We start from the raw sequence: 18490 nt of genomic DNA on the forward strand, positions 1-18490 counted from the left end.
CTGGTTGAAAGTAGTGCACTAAATCGGGAATAGTTTGCCATTTGGGACACAAAGACACGTGTCTCATCAGATCAGAATACAGTTTCTCATCAGTGAAATGACCATGTTTTGGCGTCCATTTTGCAGAAGGAGCAGCTTGGGGATCTGATAGACAACCGGAATAAGGTGCGAGGTGTTCTGACTGCCACTGTAGAGTCCTTCCTTCAGGAGGCTGAGTGTTTGCCAGTCAGACAACGCATGGACAAACTGGAGGTACTGAAAATGAAAACTAGGATTCTGTCATCTGAATATATTTTTTTCATTCAACATTCCAAATATGTGAAGTGGGTTTGTTATTTCTAGATGACTTTACAGGATTGGGGTTATATCAAGGCTATCAGCTGAACATGCTCTGATGCATCAACACCTAAGGATGTGGCACAAATAGCACCCTATTCCCTACATAGTGCTCTATATAGGGTATTATTTGGGACGCGTGCTATGATCAAGCTGTTGTTCCCTTGTGTCCGTGTTACAGGAGGTGAGCTCCTCCCTGACTGCAGTGTTTGGTCCAGCCTCTATGGAGGGTGATGTTGGAGAGCAGGCCTTTGAGCAGTACTGCCAGTGGAGGACTCAGAGGAGTCAGCTCACCAGCTCTGTCAGAGACGGGACGGACAAGGCCCTCCAGGCCCTGTGTACCTGGTCGGAGAACGTTGGCAAGGTACAGAATGACCCGGTACCGTTTTGGTTTGGGTGAACTGAGGATGAAGAAACTTTTAAAAAGAGAGTCTGGGTTTATTTCTCCCAAGCTTTTGTGTGTACTGTGAAGGGTGGGAAGGGGAAACAACTGTTCTCTTTACTAAAGGGATTGAAGATTTGCCCACGGAACATGATTTGACATGTAATTGTTCTCCAGGTCTTCCTGGGTATGGAACTGTACACTTTGGGCCGGTTTCGCGGACACAGATTAAGCCTCGTGGACTAAGAAACATGTTCATGTTCAAAAGTTTTTTTTAGTTAAGCATTGGGCTTGTCTGGGAAATCCTAATCCTCCAATGTCCCTTCAGTTTTTCTGCCTGTCAGCTAACACAGTAGTGGGAGTGAATGACATCGTGGACGGAGTGAATGAGCTGCTGAAGCAGGCAGAGAACAACGTGGCCAAGGAGCTGGACTCTCCCCTGTCAGTCGGGGTGAGTTTGGTTGCGTCCCAAATGGCACCCTATTCCCTTTATAGTTCACTACTTTTGACCAGGGCCCATATTTCACCTGTCCAGCTACATGTCAGTGAGTATTATGGTGCTTTGAAGACAACTAGGAAACATGATGTCAGTGATCTTCAGGGCGGAAAGTTGGAGCTTTAGAAAGATGAGTTTCCTGACTTGGAATTCTGAGTTGGATGACCGTTCAAAACTACTAGCACGCCCCCCTCCCCCTCCGAGTTCCCAGTGGTCTTAAACACACTGAAGTCTGAGATTTCTCTGTTATTTTGAACACAGCATTACCTCATCGTCGTGTTTTTTTACTCTGTTTGTTTGTTGTTGACTTATTTGTTTACTCAACAGGAGCAGAACAACCATGAGACCAAGGCAGTGTCCAACGCTTTCCACAAAGTCATGCAGCACATTCAGAGTGAGCAGAGTCTGCTGAGTGACATTATGGAGAAATATCTGCTCAACACCAAGGTGAGAGAATTGTTTTCGATATTTAAAGTGGTTACTTACCAGATTTTCCAGAAATCAAGGTTGGAAGATTCCCATAATTGTGAGGGAATATGCAGGAAATCCGGAATCATCCAACCAAGATTTCTAGAAAACCTGAAAGTTTCCCTTCATGCTGCGAGTAGATCTGAGTAGATCTTGCTGTTTGTCTTCTCTTTCTGCTGTGTCAGAACACTAGCAGTCTGGAGATGTGCTCTTATCTCTCAAACTGATGTTTTCTCCTTTATCAAGGATGTTCTATTCCGTTTGTGTTCTATTCCGTTTGTGTTCTATTCAGTTTGTGTTCTATTCCGTTTGGGTTCTATTCAGTTTGTGTTGCATTCCGTTTGTGTTGCATTCCGTTTGTGTTGCATTCCGTTTGTGTTGCATTCCGTTTGTGTTGCATTCCGTTTGTGTTGCATTCCGTTTGTGTTGCATTCCGTTTGTGTTCTATTCAGTTTGTGTTCTATTCCGTTTGTGTTCTTTTCAGTTTGTTCTATTCCGTTTGTGTTCTATTCCGTTTGTGTTCTTTTCAGTTTGTGTTCTTTTCAGTTTGTGTTCTATTCCGTTTGTGTTCTATTCCGTTTGTGTTCTATTCCGTTTGTGTTCTATTCTGTTTGTGTTCTATTCCGTTTGTGTTCTATTCCGTTTGTGTTCTATTCCGTTTGCGTTCTATTCAGTTTGCGTTGCATTCTGTTTGTGTTCTATTCAGTTTGTGTTGCATTCAGTTTGTGTTCTATTCCGTTTGTGTTCTATTCCGTTTGTGTTCTATTCCGTTTGTGTTCTATTCCGTTTGTGTTGCATTCCGTTTGTGTTCTATTCAGTTTGTGTTCTATTCAGTTTGTTCTATTCCGTTTGTGTTGCATTCTGTTTGTGTTCTATTCCGTTTGTGTTGCATTCTGTTTGTGTTCTATTCAGTTTGTGTTCTATTCTGTTTGTGTTCTATTCAGTTTGTGTTGCATTCCGTTTGTGTTGCATTCCGTTTGTGTTCTATTCAGTTTGTGTTCTATTCCGTTTGTGTTCTATTCAGTTTGTGTTGCATTCCGTTTGTGTTGCATTCCATTTGTGTTGCATTCCGTTTGTGTTCTATTCAGTTTGTGTTCTATTCCGTTTGTGTTGCATTCTGTTTGTGTTCTATTCCGTTTGTGTTCTATTCAGTTTGTGTTCTATTCCGTTTGTGTTGCATTCCGTTTGTGTTGCATTCCGTTTGTGTTCTATTCAGTTTGTGTTCTATTCCGTTTGTGTTGCATTCTGTTTGTGTTCTATTCAGTTTGTGTTGCATTCTGTTTGTGTTCTATTCAGTTTGTGTTGCATTCTGTTTGTGTTGCATTCTGTTTCTGTTCTATTCTGTTTGTTGCGTTCTGTTTCTGTTCTATTCTGTTTGTGTTGCATTCAGTTTGTTGCATTCAGTTTGTGTTGCATTCAGTTTGTGTTCTATTCAGTTTGTGTTCTATTCAGTTTGTGTTCTATTCCGTTTGTGTTCTATTCTGTTTGTGTTCTATTCTGTTTGTGTTGCATTCTGTTTGTGTTCTATTCCGTTTGTGTTCTATTCAGTTTGTGTTCTATTCAGTTTGTGTTCTATTCAGTTTGTGTTGCATTCAGTTTGTGTTGCATTCAGTTTGTGTTGCATTCAGTTTGTGTTGCATTCAGTTTGTGTTCTATTCAGTTTGTGTTCTATTCAGTTTGTGTTGCATTCCGTTTGTGTTCTATTCCGTTTGTGTTGCATTCTGTTTGTGTTCTATTCAGTTTGTGTTGCATTCTGTTTGTGTTCTATTCCGTTTGTGTTCTATTCTGTTTGTGTTGCATTCTGTTTGTGTTCTATTCCGTTTGTGTTGCATTCTGTTTGTGTTCTATTCTGTTTGTGTTGCATTCTGTTTGTGTTCTATTCCGTTTGTGTTGCATTCTGTTTGTGTTCTATTCTGTTTGTGTTCTATTCCGTTTGTGTTGCATTCTGTTTGTGTTCTATTCCGTTTCTGTTGCATTCTGTTTGTGTTCTATTCCGTTTGTGTTCTATTCAGTTTGTGTTGCATTCTGTTTGTGTTCTATTCCGTTTGTGTTGCATTCCGTTTGTGTTGTATTCCGTTTGTGTTGTATTCCGTTTGTGTTCTATTCAGTTTGTGTTCTATTCCGTTTGTGTTGCATTCTGTTTGTGTTGCATTCTGTTTGTGTTGCATTCTGTTTGTTGCATTCTGTTTGTGTTCTATTCCGTTTGTGTTGCATTCTGTTTGTGTTCTATTCCGTTTGTGTTGCATTCTGTTTGTGTTCTATTCCGTTTGTGTTGCATTCTGTTTGTGTTCTATTCCGTTTGTGTTGCATTCTGTTTGTGTTCTATTCAGTTTAAGGGTGAGATGCTACAGTGGCAGAATACTAGCCCGACTCCAGACTCTCTGTTCTCTGTGAAGAAACGAATCCGCAGCCTGAGGGCTCAGCTGAGGTGGAGACAGGTGGAGGAGGCCAGTCTGGAGGAGGTGAGAGACGAGGAAGTCTATTTAGTGTCCTACTTTTGACCGTGGCTCATAAATCAGGCTGCAGTGTTAGTTGTACAGATCATTCATACAAAGGGCTTTGACTTGTCAAACAGGGCAGAAAGCGAACACGATATGTTTCCTTATTAATGCAATATGTTTCCCATTTCCTTATTAATTCAGCCATTTACTTAGATAACTAGCTAGTTCAATTTAAGGGTTACCCTAATGCAGAATTCTATGCTTTTCACACAGGGAAATACATTTACATCTCATAAGAAATATCTTGCTGCGTCTTGTAAATGCAGATATAAAATGCTTCTTATTGTAATTTCTGTTCGGCATCAAACTAATTTCGTTCTTCAGTTGCTCTTCTCCACTCGGATGAGAATTCAGGAACGGGCATTCTATCAGCAGACAGCACTCTGACTGATGTGTAGCTACTGTTCTCCATCATTCTATCAGCAGACAGCACTATGACTGATGTGTAGCTACTGTTCTCCATCATTCTATCAGCAGACAGCACTATGACTGATGTGTAGCTACTGTTCTCCATCATTCTATCAGCAGACAGCACTATGACTGATGTGTAGCTACTGTTCTCCATCATTCTATCAGCAGACAGCACTCTGACTGATATGGAGCTACTGTTCTCCATCATTCTATCAGCAGACAGCACTCTGACTGATGTGTAGCTACTGTTCTCCATCATTCTATCAGCAGACAGCACTCTGACTGATATGGAGCTACTGTTCTCCATCATTCTATCAGCAGACAGCACTCTGATGTGTAGCTTCTGTTCTCCATCATTCTATCAGCAGACAGCACTCTGACTGATGTGTAGCTACTGTTCTCCATCATTCTATCAGCAGACAGCACTCTGATGTGTAGCTGCTGTTCTCCATCATTCTATCAGCAGACAGCACTCTGACTGATGTGTAGCTACTGTTCTCCATCATTCTATCAGCAGACAGCACTCTGACTGATGTGTAGCTACTGTTCTCCATCATTCTATCAGCAGACAGCACTCTGACTGATGTGTAGCTACTGTTCTCCATCATTCTATCAGCAGACAGCACTCTGACTGATGTGGAGCTACTGTTCTCCATCATTCTATCAGCAGACAGCACTCTGACTGATGTGTAGCTACTGTTCTCCATCATTCTATCAGCAGACAGCACTCTGACTGATGTGGAGCTACTGTTCTCCATCATTCTATCAGCAGACAGCACTCTGACTGATATGGAGCTACTGTTCTCCATCATTCTATCAGCAGACAGCACTCTGACTGATGTGTAGCTACTGTTCTCCATCATTCTATCAGCAGACAGCACTCTGACTGATATGGAGCTACTGTTCTCCATCATTCTATCAGCAGACAGCACTCTGATGTGGAGCTACTGTTCTCCATCATTCTATCAGCAGACAGCACTCTGACTGATATGTAGCTACTGTTCTCCATCATTCTATCAGCAGACAGCACTCTGATGTGGAGCTACTGTTCTCCATCATTCTATCAGCAGACAGCACTCTGACTGATGTGTAGCTACTGTTCTCCATCATTCTATCAGCAGACAGCGCTCTGACTGATGTGTAGCTACTGTTCTCCATCATTCTATCAGCAGACAGCACTCTGACTGATGTGGAGCTACTGTTCTCCATCATTCTATCAGCAGACAGCACTCTGATGTGGAGCTACTGTTCTCCATCATTCTATCAGCAGACAGCACTCTGACTGATGTGTAGCTACTGTTCTCCATCATTCTATCAGCAGACAGCGCTCTGACTGATGTGTAGCTACTGTTCTCCATCATTCTATCAGCAGATAGCACTCTGACTGATGTGTAGCTACTGTTCTCCATCATTCTATCAGCAGACAGCACTCTGACTGATGTGGAGCTACTGTTCTCCATCATTCTATCAGCAGACAGCACTCTGATGTGTAGCTACTGTTCTCCATCATTCTATCAGCAGACAGCACTACTGTTCTCCATCATTCTATCAGCAGACAGCACTCTGATGTGTAGCTACTGTTCTCCATCATTCTATCAGCAGACAGCACTCTGACTGATGTGTAGCTACTGTTCTCCATCATTCTATCAGCAGACAGCACTACTGTTCTCCATCATTCTATCAGCAGACAGCACTACTGTTCTCCATCATTCTATCAGCAGACAGCACTCTGATGTGTAGCTACTGTTCTCCATCATTCTATCAGCAGACAGCACTCTGATGTGGAGCTACTGTTCTCCATCATTCTATCAGCAGACAGCACTGACTGATGTGGAGCTACTGTTCTCCATCATTCTATCAGCAGACAGCACTCTGACTGATGTGGAGCTACTGTTCTCCATCATTCTATCAGCAGACAGCACTCTGACTGATGTGTAGCTACTGTTCTCCATCATTCTATCAGCAGACAGCACTCTGACTGATATGGAGCTACTGTTCTCCATCATTCTATCAGCAGACAGCACTGACTGATGTGTAGCTACTGTTCTCCATCATTCTATCAGCAGACAGCACTCTGACTGATGTGGAGCTACTGTTCTCCATCATTCTATCAGCAGACAGCACTCTGACTGATGTGTAGCTACTGTTCTCCATCATTCTATCAGCAGACAGCACTCTGACTGATGTGTAGCTACTGTTCTCCATCATTCTATCAGCAGACAGCACTCTGACTGATGTGTAGCTACTGTTCTCCATCATTCTATCAGCAGACAGCACTCTGACTGATGTGTAGCTACTGTTCTCCATCATTCTATCAGCAGACAGCACTCTGACTGATGTGTAGCTACTGTTCTCCATCATTCTATCAGCAGACAGCACTCTGACTGATGTGTAGCTACTGTTCTCCATCATTCTATCAGCAGACAGCACTCTGACTGATGTGGAGCTACTGTTCTCCATCATTCTATCAGCAGACAGCGTGCTGACTTATATGGAGCTACTGTTCTCCATCATTCTATCAGCAGACAGCACTGACTGATGTGGAGCTAATGTTCTCCATCATTCTATCAGCAGACAGCACTGACTGATGTGGAGCTACTGTTCTCCATCATTCTATCAGCAGACAGCACTCTGACTGATGTGGAGCTACTGTTCTCCATCATTCTATCAGCAGACAGCACTCTGACTGATGTGTAGCTACTGTTCTCCATCATTCTATCAGCAGACAGCACTGACTGATGTGTAGCTACTGTTCTCCATCATTCTATCAGCAGACAGCACTCTGACTGATGTGTAGCTACTGTTCTCCATCATTCTATCAGCAGACAGCACTCTGACTGATGTGTAGCTACTGTTCTCCATCATTCTATCAGCAGACAGCACTACTGTTCTCCATCATTCTATCAGCAGACAGCACTACTGTTCTCCATCATTCTATCAGCAGACAGCACTCTGATGTGTAGCTACTGTTCTCCATCATTCTATCAGCAGACAGCACTCTGATGTGGAGCTACTGTTCTCCATCATTCTATCAGCAGACAGCACTGACTGATGTGGAGCTACTGTTCTCCATCATTCTATCAGCAGACAGCACTCTGACTGATGTGGAGCTACTGTTCTCCATCATTCTATCAGCAGACAGCACTCTGACTGATGTGTAGCTACTGTTCTCCATCATTCTATCAGCAGACAGCACTCTGACTGATATGGAGCTACTGTTCTCCATCATTCTATCAGCAGACAGCACTGACTGATGTGTAGCTACTGTTCTCCATCATTCTATCAGCAGACAGCACTCTGACTGATGTGGAGCTACTGTTCTCCATCATTCTATCAGCAGACAGCACTCTGACTGATGTGGAGCTACTGTTCTCCATCATTCTATCAGCAGACAGCACTCTGACTGATGTGGAGCTACTGTTCTCCATCATTCTATCAGCAGACAGCACTCTGACTGATGTGTAGCTACTGTTCTCCATCATTCTATCAGCAGACAGCACTCTGACTGATGTGTAGCTACTGTTCTCCATCATTCTATCAGCGGACAGCACTCTGACTGATGTGTAGCTACTGTTCTCCATCATTCTATCAGCAGACAGCACTCTGACTGATGTGTAGCTACTGTTCTCCATCATTCTATCAGCAGACAGCACTCTGACTGATGTGTAGCTACTGTTCTCCATCATTCTATCAGCAGACAGCACTCTGACTGATGTGTAGCTACTGTTCTCCATCATTCTATCAGCAGACAGCACTCTGACTGATGTGTAGCTACTGTTCTCCATCATTCTATCAGCAGACAGCACTCTGACTGATGTGGAGCTACTGTTCTCCATCATTCTATCAGCAGACAGCGTGCTGACTGATATGGAGCTACTGTTCTCCATCATTCTATCAGCAGACAGCACTGACTGATGTGGAGCTAATGTTCTCCATCATTCTATCAGCAGACAGCACTGACTGATGTGGAGCTACTGTTCTCCATCATTCTATCAGCAGACAGCACTCTGACTGATGTGGAGCTACTGTTCTCCATCATTCTATCAGCAGACAGCACTCTGACTGATGTGTAGCTACTGTTCTCCATCATTCTATCAGCAGACAGCACTCTGACTGATATGGAGCTACTGTTCTCCATCATTCTATCAGCAGACAGCACTATGACTGATGTGTAGCTACTGTTCTCCATCATTCTATCAGCAGACAGCACTCTGACTGATGTGGAGCTACTGTTCTCCATCATTCTATCAGCAGACAGCACTCTGACTGATGTGTAGCTACTGTTCTCCATCATTCTATCAGCAGACAGCACTCTGACTGATGTGTAGCTACTGTTCTCCATCATTCTATCAGCAGACAGCACTCTGACTGATGTGTAGCTACTGTTCTCCATCATTCTATCAGCAGACAGCACTCTGACTGATGTGTAGCTACTGTTCTCCATCATTCTATCAGCAGACAGCACTCTGACTGATGTGGAGCTACTGTTCTCCATCATTCTATCAGCAGACAGCACTCTGACTGATATGGAGCTACTGTTCTCCATCATTCTATCAGCAGACAGCACTCTGATGTGTAGCTACTGTTCTCCATCATTCTATCAGCAGACAGCACTCTGACTGATGTGTAGCTACTGTTCTCCATCATTCTATCAGCAGACAGCACTCTGACTGATGTGTAGCTACTGTTCTCCATCATTCTATCAGCAGACAGCACTCTGACTGATGTGGAGCTACTGTTCTCCATCATTCTATCAGCAGACAGCACTCTGACTGATGTGGAGCTACTGTTCTCCATCATTCTATCAGCAGACAGCACTCTGATGTGTAGCTACTGTTCTCCATCATTCTATCAGCAGACAGCACTCTGACTGATGTGGAGCTACTGTTCTCCATCATTCTATCAGCAGACAGCACTGACTGATGTGGAGCTACTGTTCTCCATCATTCTATCAGCAGACAGCACTACTGTTCTCCATCATTCTATCAGCAGACAGCACTCTGACTGATGTGGAGCTACTGTTCTCCATCATTCTATCAGCAGACAGCACTCTGACTGATGTGTAGCTACTGTTCTCCATCATTCTATCAGCAGACAGCACTCTGACTGATGTGGAGCTACTGTTCTCCATCATTCTATCAGCAGACAGCACTCTGATGTGTAGCTACTGTTCTCCATCATTCTATCAGCAGACAGCACTCTGACTGATGTGGAGCTACTGTTCTCCATCATTCTATCAGCAGACAGCACTGACTGATGTGGAGCTACTGTTCTCCATCATTCTATCAGCAGACAGCACTACTGTTCTCCATCATTCTATCAGCAGACAGCACTCTGACTGATGTGTAGCTACTGTTCTCCATCATTCTATCAGCAGACAGCACTCTGACTGATATGGAGCTACTGTTCTCCATCATTCTATCAGCAGACAGCACTGACTGATGTGTAGCTACTGTTCTCCATCATTCTATCAGCAGACAGCACTCTGACTGATGTGGAGCTACTGTTCTCCATCATTCTATCAGCAGACAGCACTCTGACTGATGTGTAGCTACTGTTCTCCATCATTCTATCAGCAGACAGCACTCTGACTGATGTGTAGCTACTGTTCTCCATCATTCTATCAGCAGACAGCACTCTGACTGATGTGTAGCTACTGTTCTCCATCATTCTATCAGCAGACAGCACTCTGACTGATGTGTAGCTACTGTTCTCCATCATTCTATCAGCAGACAGCACTGACTGATGTGTAGCTACTGTTCTCCATCATTCTATCAGCAGACAGCACTGACTGATGTGTAGCTACTGTTCTCCATCATTCTATCAGCAGACAGCACTCTGACTGATGTGTAGCTACTGTTCTCCATCATTCTATCAGCAGACAGCACTCTGACTGATGTGTAGCTACTGTTCTCCATCATTCTATCAGCAGACAGCACTACTGTTCTCCATCATTCTATCAGCAGACAGCACTACTGTTCTCCATCATTCTATCAGCAGACAGCACTCTGATGTGTAGCTACTGTTCTCCATCATTCTATCAGCAGACAGCACTCTGATGTGGAGCTACTGTTCTCCATCATTCTATCAGCAGACAGCACTGACTGATGTGGAGCTACTGTTCTCCATCATTCTATCAGCAGACAGCACTCTGACTGATGTGGAGCTACTGTTCTCCATCATTCTATCAGCAGACAGCACTCTGACTGATGTGTAGCTACTGTTCTCCATCATTCTATCAGCAGACAGCACTCTGACTGATATGGAGCTACTGTTCTCCATCATTCTATCAGCAGACAGCACTGACTGATGTGGAGCTAATGTTCTCCATCATTCTATCAGCAGACAGCACTGACTGATGTGGAGCTACTGTTCTCCATCATTCTATCAGCAGACAGCACTCTGACTGATGTGGAGCTACTGTTCTCCATCATTCTATCAGCAGACAGCACTCTGACTGATGTGTAGCTACTGTTCTCCATCATTCTATCAGCAGACAGCACTCTGACTGATATGGAGCTACTGTTCTCCATCATTCTATCAGCAGACAGCACTGACTGATGTGGAGCTACTGTTCTCCATCATTCTATCAGCAGACAGCACTCTGACTGATGTGTAGCTACTGTTCTCCATCATTCTATCAGCAGACAGCACTCTGACTGATGTGTAGCTACTGTTCTCCATCATTCTATCAGCAGACAGCACTCTGACTGATGTGTAGCTACTGTTCTCCATCATTCTATCAGCAGACAGCACTCTGACTGATGTGTAGCTACTGTTCTCCATCATTCTATCAGCAGACAGCACTCTGACTGATGTGTAGCTACTGTTCTCCATCATTCTATCAGCAGACAGCACTCTGACTGATGTGTAGCTACTGTTCTCCATCATTCTATCAGCAGACAGCACTCTGACTGATGTGGAGCTACTGTTCTCCATCATTCTATCAGCAGACAGCACTCTGACTGATGTGTAGCTACTGTTCTCCATCATTCTATCAGCAGACAGCACTCTGACTGATATGGAGCTACTGTTCTCCATCATTCTATCAGCAGACAGCACTCTGACTGATGTGTAGCTACTGTTCTCCATCATTCTATCAGCAGACAGCACTCTGACTGATATGGAGCTACTGTTCTCCATCATTCTATCAGCAGACAGCACTCTGACTGATGTGTAGCTACTGTTCTCCATCATTCTATCAGCAGACAGCACTCTGACTGATGTGTAGCTACTGTTCTCCATCATTCTATCAGCAGACAGCACTCTGACTGATGTGGAGCTACTGTTCTCCATCATTCTATCAGCAGACAGCACTCTGACTGATATGGAGCTACTGTTCTCCATCATTCTATCAGCAGACAGCACTGACTGATGTGTAGCTACTGTTCTCCATCATTCTATCAGCAGACAGCACTCTGACTGATGTGTAGCTACTGTTCTCCATCATTCTATCAGCAGACAGCACTCTGACTGATGTGTAGCTACTGTTCTCCATCATTCTATCAGCAGACAGCACTCTGACTGATGTGTAGCTACTGTTCTCCATCATTCTATCAGCAGACAGCACTCTGACTGATGTGTAGCTACTGTTCTCCATCATTCTATCAGCAGACAGCACTCTGACTGATGTGGAGCTACTGTTCTCCATCATTCTATCAGCAGACAGCACTCTGACTGATATGGAGCTACTGTTCTCCATCATTCTATCAGCAGACAGCACTCTGATGTGTAGCTACTGTTCTCCATCATTCTATCAGCAGACAGCACTCTGACTGATGTGTAGCTACTGTTCTCCATCATTCTATCAGCAGACAGCACTCTGACTGATGTGTAGCTACTGTTCTCCATCATTCTATCAGCAGACAGCACTCTGACTGATGTGGAGCTACTGTTCTCCATCATTCTATCAGCAGACAGCACTCTGACTGATGTGGAGCTACTGTTCTCCATCATTCTATCAGCAGACAGCACTCTGATGTGTAGCTACTGTTCTCCATCATTCTATCAGCAGACAGCACTCTGACTGATGTGGAGCTACTGTTCTCCATCATTCTATCAGCAGACAGCACTGACTGATGTGGAGCTACTGTTCTCCATCATTCTATCAGCAGACAGCACTACTGTTCTCCATCATTCTATCAGCAGACAGCACTCTGACTGATGTGGAGCTACTGTTCTCCATCATTCTATCAGCAGACAGCACTCTGACTGATGTGTAGCTACTGTTCTCCATCATTCTATCAGCAGACAGCACTGACTGATGTGTAGCTACTGTTCTCCATCATTCTATCAGCAGACAGCACTCTGACTGATGTGGAGCTACTGTTCTCCATCATTCTATCAGCAGACAGCACTCTGACTGATATGGAGCTACTGTTCTCCATCATTCTATCAGCAGACAGCACTGACTGATGTGTAGCTACTGTTCTCCATCAGCTTTTTCATTGAAAACTCATTTACTTGTGTGTCTGCCAGCCAAATAGTGTTACACTTCTGTTGTAAATTATGCTATTGTCTGATGAATGTGTTGTACTAATGTAGTGTCTGATGAAGGTGTTGTACTAATGTAGTGTCTGATGAAGGTGTTGTACTAATGTAGTGTCTGATGAAGGTGTTGTACTAATGTAGTGTCTGATGAAGGTGTTGTACTAATGTAGTGTCTGATGAAGGTGTTGTACTAATGTAGTGTCTGATGAAGGTGTTGTACTAATGTAGTGTCTGATGAAGGTGTTGTACTAATGTAGTGTCTGATGAAGGTGTTGTACTAATGTAGTGTCTGATGAAGGTGTTGTACTAATGTAGTGTCTGATGAAGGTGTTGTACTAATGTAGTGTCTGATGAATGTGTTGTACTAATGTAGTGTCTGATGAAGGTGTTGTACTAATGTAGTGTCTGATGAAGGTGTTGTACTAATGTAGTGTCTGAAGGTGTTGTACTAATGTAGTGTCTGATGAAGGTGTTGTACTAATGTAGTGTCTGATGAAGGTGTTGTACTAATGTAGTGTCTGATGAAGGTGTTGTACTAATGTAGTGTCTGATGAAGGTGTTGTACTAATGTAGTGTCTGATGAAGGTGTTGTACTAATGTAGTGTCTGATGAAGGTGTTGTACTAATGTAGTGTCTGATGAAGGTGTTGTACTAATGTAGTGTCTGATGAATGTGTTGTACTAATGTAGTGTCTGATGAAGGTGTTGTACTAATGTAGTGTCTGATGGTGTTGTACTAATGTAGTGTCTGATGAATGTGTTGTACTAATGTAGTGTCTGATGAAGGTGTTGTACTAATGTAGTGTCTGATGAAGGTGTTGTACTAATGTAGTGTCTGATGAAGGTGTTGTACTAATGTAGTGTCTGAAGGTGTTGTACTAATGTAGTGTCTGATGAAGGTGTTGTACTAATGTAGTGTCTGATGAAGGTGTTGTACTAATGTAGTGTCTGATGAAGGTAGTGTCTGATGAAGGTGTTGTACTAATGTAGTGTCTGATGAAGGTGTTGTACTAATGTAGTGTCTGATGAAGGTGTTGTACTAATGTAGTGTCTGATGAAGGTGTTGTACTAATGTAGTGTCTGATGAAGGTGTTGTACTAATGTAGTGTCTGATGAATGTGTTGTACTAATGTAGTGTCTGATGAAGGTGTTGTACTAATGTATTCTGTGAAGGAAAACTAGTTGCATGCTCCTGATCACTATTGAAGCAAAACAAACAAAGACTTTCAATATAAAACAGGTTCATGTCAACACACAGCTGAACTCACCTGCTCCCGTTTTCTCCTGTTGTGCCATTTACAAACAAACACGTGACTGTCTCAACTGTTCTGGGGAACTACGGTGAGCTTCATAATGTGACTGTCTCAACTGTTCTGGGGAACTACGGTGAGCTTCATAATGTGACTGTCTCAACTGTTCTGGGGAACTACGGTGAGCTTCATAATGTGACTGTCTCAACTGTTCTGGGGAACTACGATGAGCTTCATAATGTGACTGTCTCAACTGTTCTGGGGAACTACGGTGAGCTTCATAATGTGACAGTCTCAACTGTTCTGGGGAACTACGGTGAGCTTCATAATGTGACTGTCTCAACTGTTCTGGGGAACTACGGTGAGCTTCATAATGTGACTGTCTCAACTGTTCTGGGGAACTACGGTGAGCTTCATAATGTGACTGTCTCAACTGTTCTGGGGAACTACGATGAGCTTCATAATGTGACTGTCTCAACTGTTCTGGGGAACTACAGTGAGCTTCATAATGTGACAGGCTCAACTGTTCTGGGGAACTACGGTGAGCTTCATAATGTGACTGTCTCAACTGTTCTGGGGAACTACGGTGAGCTTCATAATGTGACTGATGAAATGCCATCTGCTTCCTCTCCTAACAAATTGCACAAGTTCACTGCAGGTTTTACTTAAGTAGCTACAAATATAAAGATGTATTGAAACACTTCAACTTCCAGTAATAACATCATCCTATCACTAAAATATGTACAGAAGCACAGACTGACCGGCCTGCTCTGCACTAATACTATGGCTGAACATGCTGTAGATGACGAAAGTGGAGACATGGAGAATAGTTCTGTATTGAAAAACTTCCCCAAAATATTTTACAAACGGTATTGAAAAACCAATCTTTGGCCATTTCCAAATCCCCTGCTATACGGTATACCAGCCAAGCCTATAGGATGCCGTTTGGAACACAGTCCCAGAACAGCTGGCTTGTCTGCGGAGGATACCCAGCTCATGTGCTCAATTTGAATAGTTATAATGGCTGAATGATTTCCTGTGAATGCAGTAGTGATTAGAGTGGTAATATAGGAAAGGGAGGTTTATTAATGGTTTCTCCTGTCAGGCTGAAGACTTTGACCTAACGGAGATTCTGAAGAAGAAGGAAGAGATTGCTGAGACCAGAAACACTCTTTTCCATGAAATCGGTCAAGAAAGAAAAGAATATGTACGTTACATGTTCCAACATCTTTCTGTCATTCTAATTCTGTCATTTATATGTTCTGTCATTCTAATTCTGTCATATGTTCTGTCATTCTAATTCTGGCATTCTAATTCTGTCATTCTAATTCTGTCATATGTTCTGTCATTCTAATTCTGTCATATGTTCTGTCATTCTAATTCTGTCATATGTTCTGTCATTCTAATTCTGTCATATGTTCTGTCATTCTAATTCTGTCATATGTTCTGTCATTCTAATTCTGTCATATGTTCTGTCATATGTTCTGTCATTCTAATTCTGTCATTCTAATTCTGGCATATGTTCTGTCATTCTAATTCTGGCATATGTTCTGTCATTCTAATTCTGGCATATGTTCTGTCATTCTAATTCTGGCATTTTAATTCTGTCATTCTAATTCTGTCATATGTTCTGTCATTCTAATTCTGTCATATGTTCTGTCATTCTAATTCTGTCATATGTTCTGTCATTCTAATTCTGTCATATGTTCTGTCATATGTTCTGTCATTCTAATTCTGTCATATGTTCTGTCATATGTTCTGTCATTCTAATTCTGGCATATGTTCTGTTATTCTAATTCTGGCATATGTTCTGTCATTCTAATTCTGGCATATGTTCTGTCATTCTAATTCTGGCATATGTTCTGTCATTCTAATTCTGTCATATGTTCTGTCATTCTAATTATGCCATATGTTCTGTCATATGTTCTGTCATTGTAATTATGTGTTCCAACTAAGTCCAGGAACACTTCCACAATGTGTAAGTTCCACTCATCACACCCCTCCCTAATAGCTGTGTCATGTTTGTGTTGTAGATGAAGCTCAGTGCTCTGGCTGAAGGCTGCTGTCCTGAGCTCCCCCTGCTCTACCCTGAGGCAGACATCCACAGCCACATGGTGAGAGACAACCTGAGTCCTGACTGATCCAACTATACCTCTGTACAAGACCATATGGAAACCAGGACATGGTCCCATTGTGCTGCAGTTCTGTCCCCTAGTGGAAATCTGTGAATGTGTCCAGTATTATTTCACTGTGTTCCTAATTACCATGTTCTCATCATGTATGTATTATTAGCAGCACCTACGTATTTCACAGATGTTAGTATGATGACCACAACTGTGTGTGTGTGTGTGTGTGTGTGCAGAGCTCTGGAGGTCTGGTGGTGAAGAGTCTGGACAGGGACATGTTTGACGCTGAGCCCATGAAGGAGCTGAGTGGACGCAGGCCTCTGGTCTGTACTGAGTTCCAGGGACAGAGGGTCATACTCAAGGTAACCCCTTTTTCACACACCTTTTTAGGTCTACGTCCCAAATAGCACCCTATTCTCTATATAGTGCACTACTTTTGACTAGGGCCCCCATAGCGCTCTGGTTAAAAGTAGTGCACTATATAGGGAATAGGGTGCCATATGGGAGTTAGCCTTACAGGTTAAAAACATTGTGTAAATGTGGAACTCAATCAGGCCCAAATGTGAGCAAACATTTTGAAACAGAATGATTGTTATTTTTGAACATGTTCAGGTATTACTGTTCCTGTTTAAAGACGTGTTGATCTCGTTTAGTGCCAACTGAAAGACCCCGGTCTTTTGACAGGGGTTTAGCTGTTATCCTTATTGGTGGTTTGTGTCTGGTTTCCCTGTCAGGGTTACACTGTGAATGAGGAGGCAGAGGCCAGAGTGTTGGAGAGAACCACCCAGTTTCACAGAACCAGGACTCAGCGGGAGAGTCAGACTGACACTGGAATACTCCCTCTTCTGGCACTGTTCTTTGGCAAGGTACTGCTCACTCAGCTTCCCTGTCTCGACCCAGTCACTAAGCTTCATATGTCTTCCTGTCTTACAAGCCACATGTTTCATGATCTGAGGAACTTGACTTAAAGACATGTTTATGCATGATCTGAAAATGCGGTCGGAGGCTTCGTATGGAGGGTGTGATGTAATTGCGGAGCCTCCTGATGAGGCGTGCAGAGGCCAAGTCGAGCTCTGTACCGCATCGCCGTGAGCCTCCCAAATTTTGTAACAATGCAGAGGGCTATGTTTAGCTCTGCGTTGACATGATTGGTTGACAGTAGGTGAGGGCGTAACGTCCTGTGTAAACACACACACTTCCTTCACAACAGCTCTGCTCCCCTAAGCGTGGGAAGTATGAAAGCCCTGAAGTCTGTGGAGGCTACATCGTAGTGAATGTTGTACAACCACTTCAGATGTCTGATTGACCAGGCAGAACATTTTAGAGAGGTCGTGTTCTCCATTTGTCATGATATCACTATGAACCCTTCTCTTCCAGTCAGACCCTCTTGCCTATGTGATGGTGCCATACTTCCCCAATGGAAGTCTCTGGGCTGTTCAGGCTGCCAAACCCCTAACAACCTCAGTGAGTTCTCTCAACTACCTTCCTCATATTTCACGTTTAGAGTTACAAAACTCTCCCAAAATTTCCAGGTTTCCAGAAATCTCAGTTGGAGGATTCCCCTTCTTCCAACAGAGTTTTCTGGGAAATCGGGCAGTTTTGGAACCTTATTCACATGCCCTTGTTTTGTAGTAGTATAACATATTGACCTACTGTCCTGTCTCTCCCATCAGGAGACTGGTAGTATAACACATTGACCTACTGTCCTGTCTCTCCCATCAGGAGACTGGTAGTATAACATATTGACCTACTGTCCTGTCTCTCCCATCAGGAGACTGGTAGTATAACACATTGACCTACTGTCCTGTCTCTCCCATCAGGAGACTGGTAGTATAACACATTGACCTACTGTCCTGTCTCTCCCATCAGGAGACTGGTAGTATAACACATTGACCTACTGTCCTGTCTCTCCCATCAGGAGACTGGTAGTATAACACATTGACCTACTGTCCTGTCTCTCCCATCAGGAGACTGGTAGTATAACACATTGACCTACTGTCCTGTCTCTCCCATCAGGAGACTGGTAGTATA

General features: G+C 43.2%; 1 protein-coding gene across 1 annotated transcript in view; it reads left to right on the plus strand.

The window, feature by feature from the left end:
- The window catches only part of LOC110534959 (serine/threonine-protein kinase 31), a 39587-nt gene that overhangs the window by 14113 nt on the left and 6984 nt on the right, over positions 1–18490 (plus strand). The window contains exons 13-22 of the mRNA XM_090187127.1: positions 127–252; positions 518–700; positions 1047–1169; positions 1542–1661; positions 4013–4144; positions 15439–15540; positions 16367–16447; positions 16696–16821; positions 17194–17325; positions 17837–17923. Coding sequence (XP_090043253.1) covers positions 127–252; positions 518–700; positions 1047–1169; positions 1542–1661; positions 4013–4144; positions 15439–15540; positions 16367–16447; positions 16696–16821; positions 17194–17325; positions 17837–17923 — 1212 coding nt within the window. The remainder of the gene's footprint in view (positions 1–126; positions 253–517; positions 701–1046; positions 1170–1541; positions 1662–4012; positions 4145–15438; positions 15541–16366; positions 16448–16695; positions 16822–17193; positions 17326–17836; positions 17924–18490) is intronic.

The sequence above is a fragment of the Oncorhynchus mykiss genome, chromosome 2 (assembly GCF_057628025.1).
Source record: "Oncorhynchus mykiss isolate SJ-2025 chromosome 2, ASM5762802v1, whole genome shotgun sequence".
Taxonomy (NCBI): Eukaryota; Metazoa; Chordata; class Actinopteri; order Salmoniformes; family Salmonidae; genus Oncorhynchus; species Oncorhynchus mykiss.